The sequence below is a fragment of the Lemur catta genome, chromosome 8, assembly GCF_020740605.2.
Source record: "Lemur catta isolate mLemCat1 chromosome 8, mLemCat1.pri, whole genome shotgun sequence".
Lineage (NCBI taxonomy): Eukaryota > Metazoa > Chordata > Mammalia > Primates > Lemuridae > Lemur > Lemur catta.
In genome coordinates, this window is record NC_059135.1 from 5,980,915 (window position 1) to 6,008,371 (window position 27,457).

The 27,457-nt window shown below is 41.3% G+C and overlaps 2 protein-coding genes across 3 annotated transcripts; both read right to left on the reverse strand.

Moving 5' to 3' along the window:
• Positions 1–360: 360 nt before the first annotated feature.
• Positions 361–1,448, reverse strand: LOC123643804 (UDP-glucuronosyltransferase 1A8-like). The gene has a single exon (XM_045559556.1). The coding sequence runs from the start codon at positions 1,280–1,282 to the stop codon at positions 401–403; it is 882 nt and encodes a 293-aa protein (XP_045415512.1). The 5' UTR covers positions 1,283–1,448; the 3' UTR covers positions 361–400.
• Positions 1,449–12,280: 10,832 nt separating this feature from the next.
• LOC123643805 (UDP-glucuronosyltransferase 1A8-like) lies at positions 12,281–21,900 on the reverse strand. Of its 2 annotated transcripts, none has more exons than XM_045559557.1 (2): positions 20,943–21,900; positions 12,281–12,475 (listed from the first exon to the last, which is right to left on the reverse strand). In XM_045559557.1, the coding sequence occupies exons 1-2, from the start codon at positions 21,795–21,797 to the stop codon at positions 12,302–12,304; spliced, it is 1,029 nt and encodes a 342-aa protein (XP_045415513.1). In that variant the 5' UTR covers positions 21,798–21,900; the 3' UTR covers positions 12,281–12,301. The 2 variants fall into 2 exon arrangements, with proteins under 2 accessions (XP_045415513.1, XP_045415514.1); XM_045559558.1 differs by having other exon boundaries at positions 12,294–12,328; positions 20,943–21,898.
• Between the last annotated feature and the right edge of the window lie 5,557 nt (positions 21,901–27,457).

Genomic DNA, 27,457 nt, shown 5'->3' on the forward strand with positions numbered 1-27,457 from the left:
CGGGACAAAAGAATGAGACCCCGTATCAAAAAAAAAAAAAAAAAATTCCAGCCTTTTAGTGGGGCATGGTGGCATAAAACTGTAATCTCAGCTGCACAGAAGGCTGAAGCAAGAGAATCATTTCAGTCCAGGAATTTGAGGCCAGCTTGGGCAACAGAGAAAGACTCCATTCCTATTTACAAACGATACAGCCTAAAAATTATGTACAGCTATATCAATTGTATACATACACATAACAACAGGGCAGATTTGTAATATTCGCTAACCCACAATTAAGTGAACTGGCACAAAATAATTCATTAAAATAGAAAGCATTCCAAATCAAACAAATGCAAATGAAATATCACAGCTAAGGAAGGAATCTTTATTCTTTTTTTAATGACCAAAGTCAGGTAATTCCTCATGAGCTAAAAGAGAGACAACTCACCTCAGGCAACGGCTTTCCCTGCTTGCAGTTGATGCCACCGATGAAGATCATGTTGGGCATCACAGGCCTGGGATAGTCCAGAACAAAGTCTGTTCGAAACAGCCAGATTGATGTATGGCTGAAGAGGTCGTATGCTGTAACAGGTGTCTGGAGAATTTCAGAGGCAATTTCTAACCCAGTTTTATAAAAATTGTGGCAAAATAAATGCTCCTCCAAGTGGAAGATATAGTTCCGTACTCTCTCCTTGAAAGTCATGGCGTCCGAGTACCCTAAGAACATTCTGGGAACATAAGAAAGAGGAGCCGGGCACTGCGCGGCTTCCTCAAGATAATGGCAAAATACTCCCCTGCCAAAGACCACAGAGGGGAGCGCAAAGTACTTGGCAATGATTAAGCCACACAGATCAAAAGGATCCAGAAACACAGCATCAAAAGAACTCTCTTTTAAGTATTCTACTAATTTTTTGTCATTAAACAAACTCCTACAGTGTGAAAATACAAGTTCAAAAAAACCTCTGGCTGAAGTTATTAAAAAAGAATTTAAAGTTTGTGGCCGACTTTTCCATTGATCATCGGCAAAACTCACAAACTCACGGTTCAAATCCTCCAGGGTGTGAGAAGTTTTATAAGTCTTCACTGTAAAATGCACGGATTGTCCCAGGTGCCAACTCACGTCTGGAATGACCACAACCAGCTCGTGCCCTTTCTGGATGAGTTTCTCCACCACCGACCGCATGGTAAACCAGTGGCTCCCGTCCATGGGCACCACCAGCAGCTTGCCTGCCTGGGCCAGGCCAGGTGTCAGCAGCAGACACGCACACAGGGGAAGGAGCCTGGGAAGTGCTGCAGGAGCCATGGCAGAACCGCAGCCCGGAGCAAACCAACTGCTGGATACTCAGCTCCTGTAACGCAGCAGGCGGAAGCAGTGCAGGCACAAAACCTGCACCCGACACAGGGCGTGTAGCCACATGTTCATTAAAAAGCCACAGACACTGCCAATGATTTACTGATAAGGACCATAATATGGGCTGAGATACACACCTGTATGTTCTTTGGATAAGACTAGCTTATTACCTTTGCCTTAGAAATAGACCGTGCTCAGTACTGCAGTGTGACTTTAGAAACAAAATTATTCAGCAGTGCTTTGGACGTTGACTACTCAGAAAGATAAAAGAGAGAAAATAAATACATAAAATAAAACAGGAGAGAAAATAAATGCAAGACTACACCTTGTGTTTCAGAAATTTGTCCCAAAGCAAAATTTGTATTTTATCCTCAGACTACAAAACACTCTCAAAAATAAAAATAAAATAAACACTCTGCCCAGAAAGAAATCGGCATCTCCTGGTCCAAGGACAGACAGCAAGGCCCTTAGCAATGGCTCCTGACTGGCAAGAAGTTGTTGTTCGCAAGTGTCTTGGCCACGCATAGACATCGCTGCTTCTCCTTCTCCATTTCCAACCCCTGAGGCCGCTGAAATGCTGAACAAGGTGGATAACCCCTCCAGCATGGACTGATCCAGGGATGTGATGGAAAAGTGACTGGCATCTATATTCACCTGCTTCCCTCAGGTTCGTGGCATGCAGGGGGTGGTCACCTGCCCAGTGCTGCCTGAGCAGCTTGCTGAGATTCCTCTGTGTCCTCCATACGTCCCTATTCCAGCCAGAGGTGTTGACCTCTGCTGTGGGCTCACCCCATCACCACGGGTGCCCTCCTCCAGCACGTATTGGTCTCCCCCACTCTGCTGAGCACTCCTTGAGGTCAGGGGATATGTCTTCATGTTTCCTTCTCCTTCCACAGTACCCATGCTGTGCCTTGCACAGAGAAAGTACACAGGAATGTTGTTGCACTGGGCTCAACTGCACCGTGCAGGTTTCCTAGGTACCTTCCTCGTGAGTCTGTTGGTGTGTGTCAGGTAAGACAGGTGGGGAACCTGTCGTCTTAAGGCCACATGTGGGCTTCTAGGTCAGTAAGTGCCACCTTTTGACTGAATCCAAATTTTACACAACAAATCGTTTTATTAAACGTGGTGCAGCAGAGAAAGATGAAGCTTTTCTTGTGCCCTTCGTTGCTTAAAAACAGAAAAATCTTGAAATCACAAGGCCACAGTTTCCTCAGCCCTGCCAGCGGCACCAGGAGTATAATCCTTGTCAGGAACAAAAGATGGCTCCTTGGGGGGGACACCCTAATTGTCCCTAGACAATTGCTTAGTCACCATTTACCTTGTTGTATGGGGCACTTTCACGTAATCGTCTTTGAGAAATGAAAATGTAACTGAGCGATCTACCTTCCCTAAAGTCATAAATCAGAAGAGAGACATTAGACAACTAGAAACAGAAAGACAACAGAGAACAGCAATGAAATCAAAGCTGGTTCTTTGAGCTCAAGTAACTTGCTAAAGCTCTAGCCAGAGTGATCAGAAAAAAAAAGAGAAGAAATAAACTGCCAAAGGGGGGGATGAGAGAGGTGGTATGCCACAGAGTCCACAGATATCAAAATAATACTAACTGAATGTCATGAACGTTCATGACAATAAATGCTACCATTTAAATGATATGGACAAATTCCTTAAAACACACAAGATCCCACAATTTACATAAGAACAAATAAATAACCCACAGAGAGATAACCTAAATCTTTTGGATAAACATTGAATTTCTAATTTAAATTGATGAATTCTACCAGATATGGAGGGAAGAAATTATCCCAATTCCTCACTGTCTATTCCATACAACAGGAGGAGAGGAATTGCCTAGCTCATTCCATGAGACCAGCACTCTCACAGTTCCAAAATCACATAAAGACATTCAGAGAAAGAAAAACTGCAGACCCTCATCACCGTAGATGCAAAACTTCTAAGCAAAATTTTATCAAATCTAATTCTATAATATATAAAAATCTATAATATATAAAAAGCTACTACACTATAATCAACTGGGGTTTATCTCAAGAATGAAAGGCTGGTTCAACGTTAAAACTCAGTCAAGGTTGACGGGCCAAGTTCATAGCAGCATGATTCATAATAGCCAAGAGGTGGAAGCAACACAGGTGTCCACGCGCAGATGAATGAATAGGCAACAGGTGACGGATACATATACAATGGAATATTATCCAGCCTTAAAAAGGAAGAAAATTCTGACACATGCTACAACATGGATGAACCCACAAGACATTTTGCTGAATCAAATTAGCCAGTCACCAAAAGACAAATACAATGATTCCATTGTCATGAGGCACCTAAAATAGTCAAACTCATAGAACCACATAGTGGAATGGTGGCTGCCAAGGGCTGGAAGGACGGGTAATGGGGAGTTATTGTTTAAGAGGTACAAAGGCTCAGTTTGTGAAGGTAAAAGAGTTTTGGAAATGAATGGTGTTATTTGTAAAGAGAATATATTCAATATTGAAGTGTACACTTCAAATGGTTGAGAGAATAAATGTTACATTATGAGTATTTTTCCAAAATTCAAAACGAAGTAAATAATTAAAAACACAAAATCAATCAAGGCTACATACCACATAAATCCACTGAAAAAGTCAAATGATACAATCATCTCAATAAGCATAGAAAAAGTATTTGACAAAATTCAAAATCCATTCCTGACAAAAAGTCTTAGCACAACTGGTAAATAAGAGAAGTTTCTCCACTTAACAAACGGCATCCCTGAAAAACCCTCGGCTAACATCCTACTTAGTGGCAAATGACTGAATGTTCTACTCCTCAGGCCAGACACATGTCTAGGGTGGGAGCTTTCACTACTTCTATTCAAAACTGTTCTTCAGATTCTCTCCAGTGCAGTAAAGCAAGAAAAAGAAATAAAAAGTGTCAGGTTGGAAAGAAACAGTAAAAGGATCTCAGTCACAGACAAGATGACCGTCTATTTACAAATTTCAAGGAACTGTACAAAAATCCCCTAAAACAAACAAGTAAGTTCAGCATGGTTGCAAAATACAATACGTAAAAATTAATGGTATTTGTATGTACAGCTGACTTGAACAACACAGGCTTGAATGGCAGGGGTCCATTTACAGGCAGATTTTTCAAAATAAATATATAAAAAACTTCGTGGAGATTTGCAACCATTTGAAAAATCTTGCAGATAAATTATGTAATCTAGAAATATCAAAAAAAAATTTTTTTAAGTTGGGTAAGTCATGAATGCATAAAATATATGTGCATATCACTCTATTTTATCATTAACTATTCTAAAATATATACAAATCTATTGTAGAAGGGTAAAACTTATCAAAATTTACACCCACAAACACAGACTGTAAAAGGTGCCATTCTCCCTGAGGAGAAATGTAAAACATGTGAAGATGCTGAATAAATCCTTAGACATACAAGTAACAGTGCTATACACTGTGATAATTTCACAGCCACCTCCTGTTGCCACTGCGGGGAGCTAAAGTGCAGGGAGTATCAGCTTGAAATGCCCTGTGATGCCAATCCTCTCCTCGTGAGCAGTCCATTTCTGTAGTAAATTGCCTATCACACTAAATAGCGATCTCTCATGGTTCTCACGTATTTTTCCACTGTTTGGTGCAATATCAGGAATATTATAGACCTTGACTAACACCATGTGACGCAAAAAGTACCACCACTGATGCTGGAAGTTCTCCCAATAGGCAGAGAGAAGTCATGGCACTTCAAGAAAAAGTTGAATAGCTTGATGAGTACCATAGACTGAGGCCTGCAGCTCTGCTTGCCCACCATTTCCACTGAATGATTCCAGCAAAAGGAACATTGCCAAAAACAAAAACAAAATCTGAGCAGCCATCACTGCAGCTACTCCAGCAAGTACTGAGACCTTGCACTTGTTGTGAAATATGTTTTTATCTTTTATGGAAAATGTAGCATTTATGTGGATGTAGGATTGCTACAAGAAGGAAATACCTGTAGACTCTCTATGATGCCAGAGAAAGCAACGCCACTGCAGGACAACTTAAAGCAAAAGGAAGGTGAAGGATCTAAAGCTGGAGAATTTAATGCCAGCAAAGATGATTTCATGAAAGAGGGTGGACTCTTAAAATGTCAAGATGACAGGAGAAGCAGCTTTTGCTGGACAAGAGGCACCAGAGCAGTTTCCAGATGCCATTAAGAGATCATTGAAGAGAAAGGATATCCGCCAGAATAGATTTTTAACGCAGATGAAAGTGCCCTATTCTGGAAAACAAAAAAACCAAAAAAGAAAATTTACTATCAAGGAAGAGAAGCGAGCACCAGGGTTTAAGGCAGGAAGGAAGAGCCAAACTCTACTGTTTGTGCAAATGCCATTGGGTTTATGATCAGGACTGCCCTTCTCTGCAAAGCTGCTAACCCCCGAGGAAAAGATAAGTCTTTTCGTTGTACAACAGAAGGCCTGGACAAGGACACTTTATCTGGATGGGTTCCGTCGATGCTTTGTCCCTGAACTCAGAAACGACTCTGCCAGTAAGACGGACCACCTGTCAAAGTTGTTTTCACATGGACAATGCCGCTGGCCACCCACAACCCCAGGAGTTCAACATGGAAGGACTCAAAGTGCTCTACATGTCCCAAGTACAACGTCTCTAATTGAGCCTCAAGATCGGGGCTCACAAGGACCTTTAGGGCTCATTGCACAAAGCACTGTATGGAAAGTATTGTTGACACTATGGAGGACGGTCCCCACAGAGAGAACATCAGGAAAATGCAGAGGGATTTCACCACTGAAGATGCAGTTGTTGTGATACCAAAACCTGTGAAAGCCATCAAGCCCCAAACAGTCAGTTCCTGCTGTACAAAACCGTGTCTAGCTGTTGTATGAGGAAATCACGAAGGAGACCGTGGATGTGGCCAAAGAAAACAGAGAAAAAGGTGGGGCATAAAGTGTTGCAACACATGCGTCTTGGAGGAATTCAAGAGCTCGTGCGCAGCACACTGAGCAGTTCACAGAGGGTGACTTGCTGGAGAGGAGTGCTCTGGACCAGGGCCAGACACTGAGGGAGAAGGTGAAGAGGAAGCGGTGCCCAAACCAAATGCACATTAGACAACATGGCAGAAGAGTGGCAATTACTCCAGACTGCTTTTCACCTGCTCTAAGACAAGGACCCTTCTGTGCTACGGACACTCACTGCAAGGGAAGCAAACAGGGAGAAGGACTGGTAGTGTGTAGAGGCACATTTTAAGGAATGAACAAGTAAAACAGTCAGGCAGAAATGATGATGCATCTGTAAATTAAACCAAGTGTGCCTGCCTCTCCTGCCTCCCCTCCCAGCCCCTCTGCCTCTTCCCCCTCTGCCTCTTCGGACACGGCAAGACCAACGCCTCCTCTTCCTCCTCCTCCTCCTCTGCCCACTCCACCTCAACACAATGAACATGTCACCTTTAAGATTGTCTACCTCCACTTAATGGATCTCTCCCTCTCATAGTCTTAAGAGTATCATTTATCTAGGTTACTTTGTGGTGAGAATACCACACCTTCTGATAAGCCTTCTGATAAACAGGAGGCTATTTCTACTTTCTTTCCTAGCCCGGCTTCTGCGTGGAAGGGACCCGTCACCCCTCAGACACCTGAGCAAAGGCACTAGATGAGAGAGTGATGAAGCCTCCTGAAGTCTCTCCACCTCTGGCACACGTGCTGCTGAGGCCACCTTTCACTGCTTCAGTGACAGCGACCATTGTCCCTGTTCACCTGGGAATGAGGAGTCTCCTGGGACATGGCACTTCTAGGGCCAACTCTGAGAATGTTCTGGACAAACCAGCATGAGTTGTCACCCTAGCAGGGAGAAGTGCTGCCACGTACCCAAAACATAAGATTACAAGGAAAACAAGTCGTTCACAGTGGAGCGTGCCCTGCCCTTAACTTACTATTCAGTGTTCGTCACCGTGTATTATACTTAGCACATTTATCAAACGATTCTGGTCTTTCTTTATTTCTCACTAAGCACTGCGCCTATGAAGGTACTGACCTGGGTCTAAGACAGTGCTGCTCAAAGTATGGTTCCCTGCCCACCCGCCCCGACGGCAGGTCCCACAGTTAAGTGCTTAGAAAGTCTCAGAGCAATTGGTGCTGCTACGTCATCCAAGAAACCATCAGCAGATCTGCATTTTAGAGGCCTTTCGTTGATTTCATTTCATTTTCGACCATTTCGTTTTCCTTCTATTTTACAAAAAATATGCATTTATAACGAATTGGAGGATTTTTTATGCTGTTCCTTAAGAACATCTAGCTTGAGAAGCTCTGCTGTAGACTAATTTCGTGACGCTATGGGGTGGTGGAAATGTGTCTTCTCAGATTTGCACACAATGTGCTAAAGGACAAGGCGCTAAGGGCCTCCGCTCAAAATGCTGAAAGACACAATCACAAACGCTACAGCCCCACAGGTTGAGTGGTGAAAGACCAAACTCTCTAAGGTCTAAATCCCTAATATCTGACATCCCTAATTTCTAAAATCCCCAACATCGCAATCACAGGATAGTTTTGTTTTAGGGTTTTTTCAGTATCTTAAATTGTCAGCATTATTTTTATGATTAACTACCCTGTATATTCATCTTTGTATAATTTCCCATACTGAAGGTGTACATTGTGTGGAGACTTAGCAATTTCTAATTTGCTTTAATGCATTTGTAGCAAATTAGACTTCACTGAATTGTGCATTGTTACAAAGTTAACTTAGTGAGAATTGTGCCTGTGCCAAGAGTTGGAACCTCCTCAATAAAGGAAGAGATGCCCTTTTTATACACCTGCACTTGTGAAAGGTGAAAATTGTCAAGATCGTGGCTCTTTGGGCGACTGTATGTACTGTGGTGGCCCATACTGGTTTTCCCTTAATCTCATCAACAGACAGATTCGTCACCCCTGTATTCCGATCATTGCACTCATAAACCTGGGTGCACAATCACTGACCACAGTGATATATGTTTATACGTTTCCCTTTTTGACCTATTATTTTAATATGGCTCATTTGGTCATAATCCTTTTTTTTTTTTTTTTTTTGAGACAGACTGTCACTTTGTTGCCCTGGCTAGAGTGAGTGCTATGGCCTCACCCTAGCTCACAGCAACCTCAAACTCCTGGGCTCAAGTGATCCTTCTGCCTCAGCCTCCCAAGTAGCTAGGACTACAGACATGCGCCACCACGCCAGGATAATTTTTTCTATATATATTTTAGTTGGCCACCTAATTTGTTTCTATTTTTAGTAGAGACGGGGTCTCGCTCTTGCTCAGGCTGGTCTCGAACTCCTGACCTCAAAGGATCCACCCGCCTCGGCCTCCCAGAGTGCTAGGATCACAGGCGTGAGCCACTGCACCCGGCCTGGTCATAATTCTTATAAAGTGTCACTGTCATTAGTATACTCGAGTGTTCATGCTTGCACAATATGCATGTTATTCTTGCCTAATGTCTGTGTATTATTGTGTAAAATGCACTATGAAGTGTTCCTTTGTGTTTTTATGTTTCTCAATTTCCCTTTGAAATTTTTTTATTATTTTTTAAGAATTATATTGTTCGCAATTTTGATCTTCAAGGATGTTAACATTCAGAAGGTGGCGCTAGGGATTCTGTCTTTCTGGACTATGAGAACCTTGCAGGAGCCTCGGCATGAAGCAGGTGTGAGCATTTGCAAATCTTTGTGAGCCCATGTGGGCTCTCCTTTCACTCTCTTCCAAGTGCCCTTTGATGCACAAACGGTTTTCACATCCAAGGTCATTCAAATGTGCCCCAGTATTTTCTTCTAAGAGTTTTACAGTTTCAGCTTTTCTAAGTAGGTCTTTGATCCATTTCAAGTAAACTTTCGTGCATGGATGGGGTAAGGATCCACCTTCATCCTTCTGCATGTGGATGTGCAGTTGTCCCGGCACTACGTGTAGAGGACACTCTTCTGTCCCATTTGCGTGGTCCTGGTACCCTCGTCAAAAGATCAATTGCCCAAGGATGTGTTGGTTTATTTCTCGATTCTGAATTGTTTCATTGATCTGAGTGCACCAACACATTTTTTGCCAGACAATGGGAAGAAATTTAATTATGGATTGGAAATTAGAGAATGTTGAACAATTAATGATTGTATTAGGTGTGATGAGGATATTGTAGCTGTTTAACAAATTGTCCTTACTTTTTATACTTAGTGAAGTATTTAGGGATGGAATGACACGTCAAGAATTCACTTTAAAAGATGACAGCCAAAAATGTTCTTAAAAGGGAAAGAAAATACAGGATGGATGAATCAATACAGCTAAATATTGAAAATTAGTTAACCTAAGGGGGGACCGATGGGTGTCCAGCACACGTACTCTCTCCTTCAAACAAGTTTGAAAACCTTGATAATAAAAAGTTGAAAGACATAATCTTGATGGGAGGACTTGGACTCACCCACTAACAGCTAAATTTGAATTTAAATGGGAACCAGAATCTGAGAGAAGTGAGGAAGCACAGATGTGTTAGTGCTGTGTTGCCACGTCCCACCCCAGGTCTCCCACAGCTGCCCTGCATTATGTGCACTGAACCTGAATTCTTTCCATCCAGTCCCAGTCATCAATTCTGCTGGAACTCACCAAATATTGAAAAAGACTGGAACATGAAACCTATCTTAACATTCTTTGGAGTGATGGTCTGTCATCCTGGTCGAAGTACTATATCCAATTACATCTCTGGATATAATGCCCTGGGCAGCTCCGTGATATTTTGTTACCACGTAGGGCCTGCCACACCACACACAAACACACGCACACACTCAAACACATGTGCACAGGGACACACACACACACAATATGACTTGGTCACAATGACTGTGTTACTGTATGGTCAAGCATGTCCCCTGTTCTTCACACACAGGTTCAGACTCTGACTCCTGCTCTCCAGCACTCGCAACGCACTGCACGCTCTTCCCAGACACAGGCTGTCCATCTGAAACAAGGAAGGACGGTGGCACAGCACCCGTAGCTGTTTCTGTGACAACTGACTTTTGTAGTCGTGCTGCATTCAAGGCTCTCTGTCAAAGAGCCCTCCTTGAGCTCTCAATTCCTCTGTCAGAACTCAGCTTGCTTTATAATTATAATTCTACATAGATGCATTCATATATAACCATCCGCATGTATAAGAGCTTGTATACTTATATGTCCCTTAACAGATATATAAATTCATTTATGATATAGATTTTTATAGGTATATATAGCAAATGTATATGAAACCATGTCTTCTTCCTTGTTTCACATTTTATAGACACAGCTATATGATAGGCAATATAAAATTATGATATTATATACAGCTTTCTGTATCTCTAAACCACTCTGGGTGACCCAGGAAGTTGCAGGGCCCCACCCTTGGCTAGAGGGCAGGGTGCAGGCAGGCCCTGGGTGGTGCTCCCTGCTGTGGCTGATGGAAGGGAAAGGTGAGAGGAGCCCTTGACCAGGCTCAGCGTCCTAAGGGTCCTGTAAGGTGCATCTTCCCGCCTGCTCTCCCCAAGAAAGTCCTGCCTAATTGTGAAAGGCCTGAAACTATGGTCTTCCCGCTTTGCAGAGCACTATTTCACTTCCAGTGAGTGGGACAATGGAGTATCCATTGAGAAGACATAAAAGTCTTCCCTTTGCATAGATTGAAGTGCTTGTTGTAAAAACAAATAATACTATCACCATTAGAGGAACTGAAAACATTAATACATAATATGGGGAAAACATTTATATATTTTAGGCTTAGAATGCTAAGCAAGTTAAAATCCAGAAACCATTAAAGAAAAAGGTAACTAAAGTGACTACCCAGCCGTGAAAACCCTGCATGACAAAAGATGAAGAAAAGCCAAGGAAAAAATATTTGCGGCACATATAAAAAGCGATGGATTAACATCCCTAACACTCAAGAGCCTTGTAACAATGACTTATAAAAAGACAAATAGCTATATAAAAATAAATAAAGAATGTCAAGACGTATTTCACAAAAGAGGAAATGCAAATGGCCGATATATCTATGAAAATAACAAGTGAAAACTAAAGCAGCTACACACGATTCTACGATTTATTGACAAGTAAAAAGTGCAAGGTAAAGAACATGTGTAGCCTGATGTTATTAACAGACTATATTTTAATAATATGGATGTGACAATTCACCTTAGCCATATGGAGTTATAGAAAATGATTTCAAAAATGGAAAACAATACATACAGAACTGATAAGAGCATTTTCCTGTAGGGAGTAGCACAGAACTAGCAAAAGAGGGAATTTTCTTGTCTTACTGTGTTTCTTTTTACTTTTCCAAAAACACTTAAAAATTGCAGCCTGAGCTGGGCAGTGGCCCATGCCTGTAGTCCCAGCACTTTGGAAGCCAAGGTGCCTTGAGCCCAGGAGTTTGAGACCAGTTTGAGCAACAGAGCCAGACCTGTGTCTACAGAATATTTTAAAAAGATTAGCTGGGCTTGGTGACACAGGCCTGTAGTCCTCTCAACTTGGGAGGCTCAGGCAGGAGGACTGCTTAAACCCAGGGGTTGAGGTTGTGGTAAGCTATGATATCACTGCACTCTAGCCGGGACAAAAGAATGAGACCCCGTATCAAAAAAAAAAAAAAAAAATTCCAGCCTTTTAGTGGGGCATGGTGGCATAAAACTGTAATCTCAGCTGCACAGAAGGCTGAAGCAAGAGAATCATTTCAGTCCAGGAATTTGAGGCCAGCTTGGGCAACAGAGAAAGACTCCATTCCTATTTACAAACGATACAGCCTAAAAATTATGTGCAACTATATCAATTGTATACATACACATAACAACAGGGCAGATTTGTAATATTCGCTAACCCACAATTAAGTGAACTGGCACAAAATAATTCATTAAAATAGAAAGCATTCCAAATCAAACAAATGCAAATGAAATATCACAGCTAAGGAAGGAATCTTTATTCTTTTTTTAATGACCAAAGTCAGGTAATTCCTCATGAGCTAAAAGAGAGACAACTCACCTCAGGCAACGGCTTTCCCTGCTTGCAGTTGATGCCACCGATGAAGATCATGTTGGGCATCACAGGCCTGGGATAGTCCAGAACAAAGTCTGTTCGCAGCAGCCAGATTGATGTATGGCTGAAGAGGTCGTATGCTGTGACAGGTGTCTGGAGAATTTCAGAGGCAATTTCTAACCCAGTTTTATAAAAATTGTGGCAAAATAAATGCTCCTCCAAGTGGAAGATATAGTTCCGTACTCTCTCCTTGAAAGTCATGGCGTCCGAGTACCCTAAGAACATTCTGGGAACATAAGAAAGAGGAGCCGGGCACTGCGCGGCTTCCTCAAGATCATGGCAAAATACTACCCTGCTGAAGACCACAGAGGGGAGCGCAAAGTACTTGGCAATGATTAAGCCACACAGATCAAAAGGATCCAGAAACACAGCATCAAAAGAACTCTCTTTTAAGTATTCTACTAATTTTTTGTCATTAAACAAACTCCTACAGTGTGAAAATACAAGTTCAAAAAAACCTCTGGCTGAAGTTATTAAAAAAGAATTTAAAGTTTGTGGCCGACTTTTCCATTGATCGTCGGCAAAACTCACAAACTCACGGTTCAAATCCTCCAGGGTGTGAGAAGTTTTATAAGTCTTCACTGTACAATTCAGTGATTGTCCCAGGTGCCAACTCATGTCTGGAATGACCACAACCAGCTCGTGCCCTTTCTGGATGAGTTTCTCCACCACCGACCGCATGGTAAACCAGTGGCTCCCGTCCATGGGCACCACCAGCAGCTTGCCTGCCTGGGCCAGGCCAGGCGTCAGCAGCAGACACGCACACAGGGGAAGGAGCCTGGGAAGTGCTGCAGGAGCCATGGCAGAACCGCAGCCCGGAGCAAACCAACTGCTGGATTCTCAGCTCCTGTAACGCAGCAGGCGGAAGCAGTGCAGGCACAAAACCTGCACCCGACACAGGGCGTGTAGCCACATGTTCATTAAAAAGCCACAGACACTGCCAATGATTTACTCGTAAGGACCATAATATGGGCTGAGATACACACCTGTATGTTCTTTGGATAAGACTAGCTTATTACCTTTGCCTTAGAAATAGACCGTGCTCAGTACCGCAGTGTGACTTTAGAAACAAAATTATTCAGCAGTGCTTTGGACGTTGACTACTCAGAAAGATAACAGGGAGAGAAAATGAATACATAAAATAAAACAGGAGAGAAAATAAATGCAAGACTACACCTTGTGTTTCAGAAATTTGTCCCAAAGCAAAATTTGTATTTTATTCTCAGACTACAAAACACTCTCAGAAATAAAAATAAAAAAAAAAACACTCTGCCCAGAAAGAAATTGGCATCTCTTGGTCCAAGGACAGACAGCAAGGCCCTTAGCAATGGCTCCTGACTGGCAAGAAGTTGTTGTTCTCAAGTGTCTTGGCCACGCATAGACATCGCTGCTTCTCCTTCTCCATTTCCAACCCCTGAGGCCTCTGAAATGCTGAACAAGGTGGACAACCCCTCCAGCATGGACTGATCCAGGGATGTGATGGAAAAGTGACTGGCATCTATATTCACCTGCTTCCCTCAGGTTCGTGGCATGCAGGGGGTGGTCACCTGCCCAGTGCTGCCTCAGCAGCTTGCTGAGATTCCTCTGTGTCCTCCATACGTCCCTATTCCAGCCAGAGGTGTTGACCTCTGCTGTGGGCTCACCCCGTCACCACGGGTGCCCTTCTCCAGCACGTATTGGTCTCCCCCACTCTGCTGAGCACTCCTTGAGGTCAGGGGATATGTCTTCATGTTTCCTTCTCCTTCCACAGTACCCATGCTGTGCCTTGCACAGAGAAAGTACACAGGAATGTTGTTGCACTGGGCTCAACTGCACCGTGCAGGTTTCCTAGGTACCTTCCTCGTGAGTCTGTTGGTGTGTGTCAGGTAAGACAGGTGGGGAACCTGTCGTCTTAAGGCCACATGTGGGCTTCTAGGTCAGTAAGTGCCACCTTTTGACTGAATCCAAATTTTACACAATAAATCGTTTTATTAAACGTGGTGCAGCAGAGAAAGATGAAGCTTTTCTTGTGCCCTTCGTTGCTTAAAAACAGAAAAATCTTGAAATCACAAGGCCACAGTTTCCTCAGCCCTGCCAGCGGCACCAGGAGTATAATCCTTGTCAGGAACAAAAGATGGCTCCTTGGGGGGGACGCCCTAATTGTCCCTAGACAATTGCTTAGTCACCATTTACCTTGTTGTATGGGGCACTTTCACGTAATCGTCTTTGAGAAATGAAAATGTAACTGAGCGATCTACCTTCCCTAAAGTCATAAATCAGAAGAGAGACATTAGACAACTAGAAACAGAAAGACAACAGAGAACAGCAATGAAATCAAAGCTGGTTCTTTGAGCTCAAGTAACTTGCTAAAGCTCTAGCCAGAGTGATCGGAAAAAAAAAGAGAAGAAATAAACTGCCAAAGGGGGGGATGAGAGAGGTGGTATGCCACAGAGTCCACAGATATCAAAATAATACTAACTGAATGTCATGAACGTTCATGACAATAAATGCTACCATTTAAATGATATGGACAAATTCCTTAAAACACACAAGATCCCACAATTTACATAAGAACAAATAAATAATCCACAGAGAGATAACCTAAATCTTTTGGATAAACATTGAATTTCTAATTTAAATTGATGAATTCTACCACATATGGAGGGAAGAAATTATCCCAATTCCTCACTGTCTATTCCATACAACAGGAGGAGAGGAATTGCCTAGCTCATTCCATGAGACCAGCACTCTCACAGTTCCAAAATCACATAAAGACATTCAGAGAAAGAAAAACTGCAGACCCTCATCACCGTAGATGCAAAACTTCTAAGCAAAATTTTATCAAATCTAATTCTATAATATATAAAAATCTATAATATATAAAAAGCTACTACACTATAATCAACTGGGGTTTATCTCAAGAATGAAAGGCTGGTTCAACGTTAAAACTCAGTCAAGGTTGACGGGCCAAGTTCATAGCAGCATGATTCATAATAGCCAAGAGGTGGAAGCAACACAGGTGTCCACGCGCAGATGAATGAATAGGCAACAGGTGACAGATACATACACAATGGAATATTATCCAGCCTTAAAAAGGAAGAAAATTCTGACACATGCTACAACATGGATGAACTCACAAGACATTTTGCTGAATCAAATTAGCCAGTCACCAAAAGACAAATACAATGATTCCATTGTCATGAGGCACCTAAAATAGTCAAACTCATAGAACCACATAGTGGAATGGTGGCTGCCAAGGGCTGGAAGGACGGGTAATGGGGAGTTATTGTTTAAGAGGTCCAAAGGCTCAGTTTGTGAAGGTAAAAGAGTTTTGGAAATGAATGGTGTTATTTGTAAAGAGAATATATTCAATATTGAAGTGTACACTTCAAATGGTTGAGAGAATAAATGTTACATTATGAGCATTTTTCCAAAATTCAAAACGAAGTAAATAATTAAAAACACAAAATCAATCAAGGCTACATACCACATAAATCCACTGAAAAAGTCAAATGATACAATCATCTCAATAAGCATAGAAAAAGTATTTGACAAAATTCAAAATCCATTCCTGATAAAAAGTCTTCGCACAACTGGTAAATAAGAGAAGTTTCTCCACTTAACAAACGGCATCCCTGAAAAACCCTCGGCTAACATCCTACTTAGTGGCAAATGACTGAATGTTCTACTCCTCAGGCCAGACACATGTCTAGGGTGGGAGCTTTCACTACTTCTATTCAAAACTGTTCTTCAGATTCTCTCCAGTGCAGTAAAGCAAGAAAAAGAAATAAAAACTGTCAGGTTGGAAAGAAACAGTAAAAGGATCTCAGTCACAGACAAGATGACCGTCTATTTACAAATTCCAAGGAACTGTACAAAAATCCCCTAGAACAAACAAGTAAGTTCAGCATGGTTGCAAAATACAATACATAAAAATTAATGCTATTTGTATCTACAGCTGACTTGAACAACACAGGCTTGAATGGCAGGGGTCCATTTACAGGCAGATTTTTCAAAATAAATATATAAAAAACTTCGTGGAGATTTGCAAGCATTTGAAAAATCTTGCAGATAAATTATGTAATCTAGAAATATCAAAAAAAAATTTTTTTAAGTTGGGTAAGTCATGAATGAATAAAATATATGTGCATATCACTCTATTTTATCATTAACTATTCTAAAATATATACAAATCTATTGTAGAAGGGTAAAACTTATCAAAATTTACACCCACAAACACAGACTGTAAAAGGTGCCATTCTCCCTGAGGAGAAATGTAAAACATGTGAAGATGCTGAATAAATCCTTAGACATACAAGTAACAGTGCTATACACTGTGATAATTTCACAGCCACCTCCTGTTGCCACTGCGGGGAGCTAAAGTGCAGGGAGTATCAGCTTGAAATGCCCTGTGATGCCAATCCTCTCCTCGTGAGCAGTCCATTTCTGTAGTAAATTGCCTATCACACTAAATAGCGATCTCTCATGGTTCTCACGTATTTTTCCACTGTTTGGTGCAATATCAGGAATATTATAGACCTTGACTAACACCATGTGACGCAAAAAGTACCACCACTGATGCTGGAAGTTCTCCCAATAGGCAGAGAGAAGTCATGGCATTTCAAGAAAAAGTTGAATAGCTTGATGAGTACCATAGACTGAGGCCTGCAGCTCTGCTTGCCCACCATTTCCACTGAATGATTCCAGCAAAAGGAACATTGCCAAAAACAAAAACAAAATCTGAGCAGCCATCACTGCAGCTACTCCAGCAAGTACTGAGACCTTGCACTTGTTGTGAAATATGTTTTTATCTTTTATGGAAAATGTAGCATTTATGTGGATGTAGGATTGCTACAAGAAGGAAATACCTGTAGACTCTCTATGATGCCAGAGAAAGCAACGCCATTGCAGGACAACTTAAAGCAAAAGGAAGGTGAAGGATCTAAAGCTGGAGAATTTAATGCCAGCAAAGATGATTTCATGAAAGAGGGTGGACTCTTAAAATGTCAAGATGACAGGAGAGGCAGCTTTTGCTGGACAAGAGGCACCAGAGCAGTTTCCAGATGCCATTAAGAAAATCATTGAAGAGAAAGGATATCCACCTGAACAGATTTTTAATGCAAATGAAAATGCCCTATTCTGGGGGAAAAAGCCAAAAAGAAAATTTACTATTAAGGAAGAGAAGAGAGCACCAATGTTTAAGGCAGGAAGGAAGAGCCGAACTCTACTGTTTGTGCAAATGACATTGGGTTTATGATCAGGACTGCCCTTCTCTTCAAAGCTGCTAGCCCCTGAGGAAAAGATAAGTCTTTTTGTTGTACAACACAAGCCCTGGACAAGAATACTTTTTCTGGATGGGTTTCATCGATGCTTTGTCCCCAAACTCAGAAACGACCCTGCCAGTAAGGGACCACCTGTCGAAGTTCTTTTGATATGGACAATGCCGCTGGCCACCCACAACCCCAGGAGTTCAACATGGAAGGCGTCAAAGTGCTCTACGTGCCCCAAGCACAATGTCTCTAATTCAGTCTCTAGATCGGGGCTCACAAGGACCTTTTGGGCTCACTGCACCAAGCACTGTGTGGAAAGTATTGTTGACACTATGGAACATGGTCCCCACAGAGAGACCATCAGGAAAATGCAGAAGGATTTCACCACTGAAGATGTGGTTGTTGTGATACAAAAAGCTGTGAAAGCCATCAAGCCCGAAATAGTTCCTGCTATAGAAAACTGTGTCTAGCTGTTGTACAGGGAAATCACGAAGAAGACCGTGGATGTGGCCAAAGTAAAGAGAAAAAAAGTTGGGGCATAAAGTGTTGCAACACATGGGTCTTGGAGGAATTCAAGAGCTCGTGCGCAGCACACTGAGCAGTTCACAGAGGGTGACTTGCTGGAGAGGAGTGCTCTGGACCAGGGCCAGACGCTGAGGGAGAAGGTGAAGAGGAAGCGGTGCCCAAACCAAATGCACATTAGACAACATGGCAGAAGAGTGGCAATTACTCCAGACTGCTTTTCACCTCCTCTATGACAAGGACCCTTCTGTGCTACAGACACTCACTGCAATGGAAGCAAACAGTGGGAGAAGGATTAGTAGTGTGTAGCAGCACATTTTAAGGAATGAACAAGCAAAACAGTCAGACAGAAATGATGATGTATTTCTGTAAATTAAACCAAGTGTGCCTGCCTCTCCTGCCTCCCCTTCCAGCCTCTCTGCCTTTTCCCCCTTTGCCTCTTCTGACACAGCAAGACCAACGCCTCCTCTTCCTCCTCCTCCTCCTCCGCCCACTCCACCTCAAGACAATCAACATGTCACCTTTAAGATAGTCCACTTCCACTTAATGGAGAGTAAATGGGTCTTTTCTCCCTCTCATAGTCTTAATATTATCATTTGTCTAGGTTACTTTATGGTGAGAATACAGTACATACCACACAAAGAAATGTGTATTAATTGAGTGTTTCTCTTACTGGTAAGCCTGCTGGTAAACAGCAGAAGTTAATTATTTGGGGAGTCAAAAGCTACATGTGGAATTCAACTGCACAGCAGGGTTGGTGTTCCTAACCTTTACACTGTTCAAGGGTCAACTGTATTTGCAATGAACACTTGGAAATTGGAATCAAAAGAGCATTTAAATATCACCAGAAATATGAAATATTAGGGACAAATCTGACCAAAGATGTGAAAGACTGTACACTGAAAAGTACAAAAATATTGATGAGAGATATTAAAGAAGTTCTAAATAAATTCAGAGATATACCATGTTCATAAATGGGAATCCATAAGATTCTGAAGAAGCCTACTATCCTTAATTGGTCAATAAATTCAACACAATCCTGACTAATATGCCAGCAGGCTTTTTGGTAGAAATTGGCAAACTGACTCCAAAACTCCCATGGAAATGTGAAAGACCTACACTAGTCAAAACAACTCTGAAAAGAAGAAAAATATTAAACATCTGGTAGTACCTCATTTCAAGACTTACTACAAAGGCAGAGTAATCTAATATTTCATCAATATAACAGTGGAACAGAATAGGGAGTACAGAAATAGATGAACAGACATATGGGCACCAAGCTTTTACAAAGTTGCAAAGGCAATTCAGTAGAGAAAAGGACAGTCTTTTCCACAATTGCATAGCCATAGCAAGGTGCAAGAAAAGACATTACCTCTGGGGTCTATAAGCCCAGTTTAATCATGATTAAAAAAATCAGAGAAACCCAAACTGAGGAACATTCTACATAATACCTGACCCACTACCCCTCAAAACCATCAAAGTCACCAACACCAAGGAAAGTCTGGGAGACTATGACAGGCTAGGGGAGCCTGAGAACATGAAGACTAAATGTCATGTCGTGTCCTGGATGGGATCCCAGGAAAGAAAAGGACATTAGGAAAAAAATCAATAAACTCAGAATAAACTATAGACATTAGTTCATCACAATGTGTTTAACATTGGTTCAGAGTCGTGATAAATGTGCCATAGAAAATAGGATTTACCAATAGGGAAAATAGGGAATGGGCACATGGGAATTCTCTGTAACATTTTTTTGCAACCTTGCTATAAATCTAAAATTATTCCAAAATAAAAAGTTTATTAAAAAGAGAGAGATAATCTGCAACCTGGGGGAAAACATTTGCAGAGCATATATCGGATAAAGAACTTACATCAAGAATATATAAAGAACTTTTAAAACTCAAAAAGGACAAAACAAAACAGTTCAAATGTTTTTCAAATAGGTGAACATTTCCACAGACATTTACCAAAGCAGACATGCAGATGGAAAATACACACATGTAAAGATGCTCAGCATCATTTTGACTACAAAAATCAAATTAAAAGTGTAATGTAATTACACACCCAGTAGAGCAGCTACAGTGAAAAGACTGACCAAGCCTAGTGTCCAGGAGCAGGGAGAAGAGCTAGGACCCCAATGTGCTGCTGGAAGGACTGCACAATGGTCCTGTCACGTGAGGATAGTGTTTGATAGTTTCTTAAAAAGGGAAACATATACCCACCATAGAATTTACATTAGCTATATGGATACGTGGAAAATGACTTCAAAAATTGAAAATGATGCATACAAAACTTCTAAGAGCAGTTTTCCTATAGGGGGTAGCATAGGATTAGCAAAAACGGGAAGTTGCATTTCTTACTGTGTTTTTCATTACTTTCCCATAAACAATATTAAAAAATATAGTCTGGTAGCTGGGAATGGTGGCATGAGCCTATAATCGCAGGCAGTGGGGAGGCTGAGCTGGGAGGTTCAGCCCAGAGGTTCCAGGCCAGCGAGGCAACATAGTGACACCCCGTTTCTATTTTTAAAAATGCAGCTTGGAAATAATGTACAACTATATCCATTGTGTGTGTGTATAATTACACCATATATATATATATATGTATATATATATAAAAATTACAAAATTTGCTAATCCACAAGTGTATTAGCACAAAATAATTCATTAAACCAGAAAGAAATTCCAAATTTGGTGAATGTAAATGACAACTCATAGTTCAGTAAGGAATCTTTTTTTGAAAATCCAAAGCCAAATTATGCCTATTTTGCTAAGAGAGAGACAACTCACCTCAGGCAACGGCTTTCCCTGCTTGCAGTTGATGCCACCGATGAAGATCATGTTGGGCATCACAGGCCTGGGATAGTCCAGAACAAAGTCTGTTCGCAGCAGCCAGATTGATGTGTGGCTGAAGAGATCATATTCTGTGACAGGTGTCTGGAGAATTTCAGAGGCAATTTCTAAGACAGTTTTGAAAAAATAGGGGCAAACTAAATGCTCCTCCAAGTGGAAGATATGGTTCCGTACTCTCTCCTTGAAAGTCATGGCGTCCGAGTACCCTAAGAGCATTCTGGGAACATAAGAAAGAGGAGCCGGGCACTGCGCGGCTTCCTCAAGATAATGGCAAAATATTCCCCTGCTGAAGACCACAGAGGGGAGCGAAAAATACTTGGCAACGATTAAGCCACACATGTCAAAAGGATCCAGAAACACAGCATCAAAAGAACTCTCTTTTAAGTATTCTACTAATTTTTTGTCATTAAACAAACTCTTACAGTGTGAAAACACAAGTTCAAAAAAACCTCTGGCTGAAGTCATTAAAAAAGAATATAAAGTTTGTGGCCGACTTTTCCATTGATCGTCGGCAAAACTCACAAACTCACGGTTCAAATCCTCCAGGGTGTGAGAAGTTTTATAAGTCTTCACTGTACAATTCAGTGATTGTCCCAGGTGCCAACTCACGTCTGGAATGACCACAACCAGCTCGTGCCCTTTCTGGATGAGTTTCTCCACCACCGACCGCATGGTAAACCAGTGGCTCCCGTCCATGGGCACCACCAGCAGCTTGCCTGCCTGGGCCAGGCCAGGCGTCAGCAGCAGACACGCACACAGGGGAAGGAGCCCGGGAAGTGCTGCAGGAGCCATGGCAGAACCGCAGCCCGGAGCAAACCAACTGCTGGATTCTCAGCTCCTGCAAGGCAGCAGGCAGAAAAAGTGCAGGCACAAAACCTGCACCCGACACAGGGCGTGTAGTCACATGTTCATTAAAAAAAATTACACTCACTGCCAATGATTTACTCATAAGCACAATAATAAATGATTAGCATTTGCTGAGATGCCCAGTTACGTGTTTCCAGACAAAAGTAGCTTGTGATCTTTGCTCTGGGGACAGATTATGCCAGTACAACAATGTGAGTTTAGAAACAGATTTATTAAGCAATACTTTTGAAACTTGACAACTCAGAAAGATAAAAAGAAAAGTAAATTTGAATAAAGCTTGTATTTTTGGAATTTGTCCCAAAGCAAAATGTAGAATTTTATCTTCAGACTACCAAAGGCTCTCTACCCAGAAAGAAATTGACATTCATGTTCCAAGGAAGCACAGCGAGGTCCTTAGCACTGACCTCCTAACTGGCAAGAAATTGTGGTTCACAAGTATCTCTGCTGCTTGTCTTTTTCTGTTTCCAACCCTCTGAGGCCTCTGAAATGCTGAAATAAGATGGACAACTCCTTCTTCATGGACCAATCCAGGAATGTGATGGAAAGTGACTGGCATGTATGTATTTCAAATTGCTTCCCTCAGGTATGCTGCATGCAGTGGGTGGTCACCTGCCCTGTATTGCCCAAGCACTCTGCTGAGATGCCTCCCTCTGTCCGCCACTCTTCCACATTCTAGCCAGAGGTACAGACCTCTGCTGTGGGCTCCCTGCATCACCTCATGATACCCTCCTTCAGGAAAGGTGTATTGGTCTCCCCCACGCTGCTGAGCACTCCTTGAGGTCATGAGATATATATTCTTCATGTTTCAGTCTCTTTCCACAGTACCCACACTATGCCTTGCACAGAGAAAGTACACAGGCACATTTGTGGCATTGGACTGAACTGCATTATGAAGATTTTCCATATGCCTTCATGGGTGAGACCGCTGGTGTGTGTCAGGTAACACCTGGAGGAGCATTTAATGAGGGGTTCTACAGCCAACCTGGGAGTATAAGCCTTGTCAGGAACACAAAAGGGCTCCTTCTGTTACTAGACACCTGCTTAGTAACCATTTACCTTGCTGACAGGAGTATTTTCAGATGATTGTCTTTGAAAAATAAAAATGGCATTGAGTGATCTTCCTCGGAGGCTTACTTCAGAGTAGAAATCAATGAAATAGAAAATAGAAAAACAACAGAGAAAATCATTAAAACAAAAGGCTATTTCTTTGAGATGACCAATTAACTTGACAATGCTCTTGCCACACTGATCAGAAATAAAGAGGGAGAGAAGAAATAAATTACCAATAACGAGAATGAGAGAGGTGATATTACCACATATTCTAACATTAGTAAATAATAATAGAATATCATGAACACATTTATGCCAAAAAATTCCAGAACTAAAGTGAAATGGACAAATTCCTTAAAAGACACAAGCTGCCAGACTTTACCCAAGAACAAATAATCAAAATAAAAATGACCTATATTTTTTCAAGTTGAAATTGAATTTATAATTCAACCTTTCCCACAAATAAAATATCAGGTCCAGATGACTTCACTGATGAATTCTACCAAACATGGAAGGAAGAAATAATACCAATTCCTCACTGTCTAGTGCATAAAATTGGAGTGTAGGGAATTTCCACATTCATTCTATGAGACCAGCATCCCCACAATACCGAAACCAGATAGACCTTACAAGAAAGAAAAACTACAGACCCTCAAGTCCCTAGATGCAAAAATTCTAAACAAAATTTTAGCAAATCTAATCCAAAAACATATAAAAATATATAATATATAAAAATAGAGTATACCATAATCAAGTGGAGTTTATCCCGGGAATGCAAGCCTGGTTCCATGTTCAAGGTTATACAGCCATGTTCATAGCAGCATTATTCACAACAGACAAGAGGTGAAGCAACCCAGGTGTCCATCCACCAATAAATGCATAAGCAAAATGTGATTTAGTACACACAGACACACACACACACACATATGTGCATCGAGGAAATTTACCAAGTGAAATAGACCAGTCACAAAAAGACAAATACTATGTGATTCCACTTACAGAAGGTATCTAAAATAGTGAAATTCATAGAATCAAAGAGTGAAATGGTTGCCGGGGGCTAGGATGAGGGAGGAATGGTGAGTTATTGTTTAATGGATCCAAAGTTTCGGTTTGGGAAGATGAAAAGCCTTCTAGCGATGGATGGTGGTAACACACGGACAGCAATGTGAACACACTCAACACTGAGCTGTACACGTAAAAGTGGTTAAGATGGTACATTTTATATTATGTGTATTTTTCCACAATAAAAAATAAAAAAAAATAAAATCAATCAAGATAATGCAGCATACAAATAAACTTAAAAATGTAATCACCTCAATAGGCACAGAAAAAGTATTTGACAAAATACAAAATCCATTTCTGATAAAAATTATCAGCAAACTGGAAGAAGAAGAGAAGTTCTCCAATCTAATAATGGGCATCTTTGAAAAGCCCAGGGTTAACTTTATACTCAGTGGTGAACGACTGAATTTTCTCCTCAGATCAGATACATGTCAAGGATGGCTGTTCTTACCACCTCTATTTAATATTGCTCTGGAGGTTCTACCCAGTGGAGCCAAACAAGAAAAAGGAAAAAAGTATGCAAATTGGAAAGAAAAGGTAAAACGATCTCATTCAGACAACATTATCATCTATGTAGAATTTCCAACTGAATCTACAAAATTCTCCAGAATGAATGAGCAAGTTTAACATAGTTGCAAGATATAAAATTAATACTTAAAACTTACTTTTGTTTTTATATGCCAGCAATAAACAACTGAAAATTAGAATAAAAATACCACTTAAATAGCATCAAAAATATGAAATACTTATGGATAAATCTGACAAAAGATGTGAAAGACTAAACACTGAAAACTGTAAAACATTGGTGAAAGACGTAAATAAGTAGCTATGTCATGTTCATAAACTGAAAAACTCAAAATGAAGACATCAATTCTCCCAACTTGATCTCTAAATTCAGTAAAATCCCAACCAAAATCCGAAGCCACAGGATTTTTTTTGTACAACTGGCAAAATGGTTCTAAAATTCATATGGAAACTTAAAAGACCTCCAATAGCAAAAACAACTTTGAAAAACAAAGTTGGAGGGCTAACACCACCAGATTTCAAGACTTATTACAAAGCTACAGTAATCAAATACTTCACAAGTAGATCGATTGAGCAAAATACAAAGTCCAGAAATGGATGCACAGGCGTATGAACAGCCAAGTTTTTACACAGGTGCAAAGGTAACTCGGTGCAGAAAAGAACAGTCTTTTCGACTAGTGGGTATCCATTCACAAGAAGGCAAGAAAAGACATCATCGCTGTGGTCTTCCTCCCAAAACCTATAGCCTCAGTCTAACCACAGTAACACTACCAGACAAAGGGAAAATGAGGAACAAGCTACAGAACATCTGACCAGTACTCCTCGAAACTGTCAAGGTCATCTAAAAACAAGGAAAGCCTGAGAGACTGTCAAATGCTAGAGGAGCCTAAGAAGAAACGATGACTCAATGCCAGGTCGTGTCTGGATGGGATCTGGAAAAAGGAAAAGGACATTAGGTAAAAACTAATGAAATCTGAATAAAATATAGACTTTAGATCATCACACTGTACCAGTATCAGTAGGTGACTTGTGATGAATGTGCCATAGTGATGTGGGCATACCTTGTCTTACTGTGCTCCTTTATTGCACTTCAGTTTTTTTTTATAAACTGAAGGTTTGTGGCAACCCTGCACTGAGCAAGTCTGTGGGTACCACCACTTTTCCAACAGCACGTGCTCACTTCCTGTCTCTGTATCACACTTTGCTAATTCTCACAATATTTCAAACTTTCTCCTTGTTATTATAACTGTTATGGTGATCTGTGATCAGTGATCTTTGATATCAGTATTGTACTTGTTTGCGGGCACCACAAAGCTTGCCCATGTGAGATGGCGACCTTAATTCACACATGTTATGTGTGTCCTGACTGCTCCACAAACCAACCATCGCCCCATCTCTCTGCCTCTCCTCAACCTCCCTATTCCCTGAGACACAATATTTACATAAGGCCAACTAATGGCCTGTAAGTGTTCAAGTGAAATGAAGAGTTGCACATCTCTCACTTAAAACCAAAAACTAGACAGGATTTGTTTGAGTGAAGAGGGCATGTCCAAAGCTGAGACAGGCTGAAAGCCCGGCCTCTTGTGCCAAACAGTTAGCTAAGTTGTGAAAGCCAATGAAAAGCTCTTGAAGGAAATGAAAAACACTACTGCAGTGACCACACGAATGGTAAGTGATACAGCCTTCTTGCTGACATGGACAGAGTTTGAGTGGTCTAGACAGAAGACCAGATCAGCCACAACATTCCCTTAAGTTAAAGCCCAATACAGAGCAAAGCCCTAATTCTCTTCCACTCCATGAAGGCTGAGAGAGGTCAGGAAGCTGCAGAAGAAAAGTCTGAAGCTACCAGAGGTTGGTTCATGAGGTTTAAGGAACGAAGCCATTCCATAACATAAAAGTGCAAGGTGACGCAGCAAGTGCTGATATAGAAACTGCAACAAGTTATCCAGAAGATCTAGCTAAGACATCGATGAAGGTGGCTACACTAAACAACAGATTTTCAATGTAGACGACATAGCCTTTGATTGGAAGAAGATAACATTTAGCTTCTTTCTTAGATAGAGAGGAAAAGTCAATGCCTGGCTTCAAAGCTTCAAAGGACAGGCTGACTCTCTTGGGAAGCAGGAGTTACAGGCAAAGTTGTAATACATGGAAGTTATACATTGGTTTGGCCCCCAAAGTGAGATATCTTGAAGCAGAGGCTTACAGGTCATAGGTGGATTCAGAGATTCTTTAATTTGCAATGGATTAAAGAAGCAAGGCTTTTGTATAGCAACTTGGAGTCAGCAGAAAGAAACGTTTAAGTTTAATTTTAACGTAGTTAAGAAGTCTGCTAATCATTATGTGGTGTTATGCCAGAGCTGAGTTGTGAAAGCAAGACACAACACACCGGGGCAAAGGGATGTGTTAAGCAAAACTGATGGTTGGCAGATGTGACTCTGTCCAAGCCTCTTAGGAAGGAACATGGAGCAAAAAACACAGTGGTCAGAGTACAATCCTCAAAATATTTGTTGAATGAATGAATCAATCAATGAATCAACAAATAAAGAGCAACTCATCCTCCTTACCCAGGAACCGCTGGATCTCAGCCTGGTGACTCTCTGATCTAGCCCTTCTCCCTGTCTGATCTGTCTGGCTTCTTTCAATGCATGCTGCGATCACCTCCTGGCATTAACCAGTGCTGCTCCGCTCATTTTGGAGACATCTCAGCCTCCATGCCAACAACTGTTCTGTTTTTGACATATAACTTTTACCTGTTTTATTTTCTTTGCCCACCTGTTTCTTCTTCCAATAATAGTTGTAATCTGGTGCAAATCTGCAAACGTGTTCTTGACTCTGCAAATGTTCCTTCTGTGAACGCCCAGAGACCAATTAGGATTCAGGAATGCTGCTGTGGGAAGGTTTCATGAACTGCTCTGAATTTTTTTAAAAAGTTATTGTGATAAAAC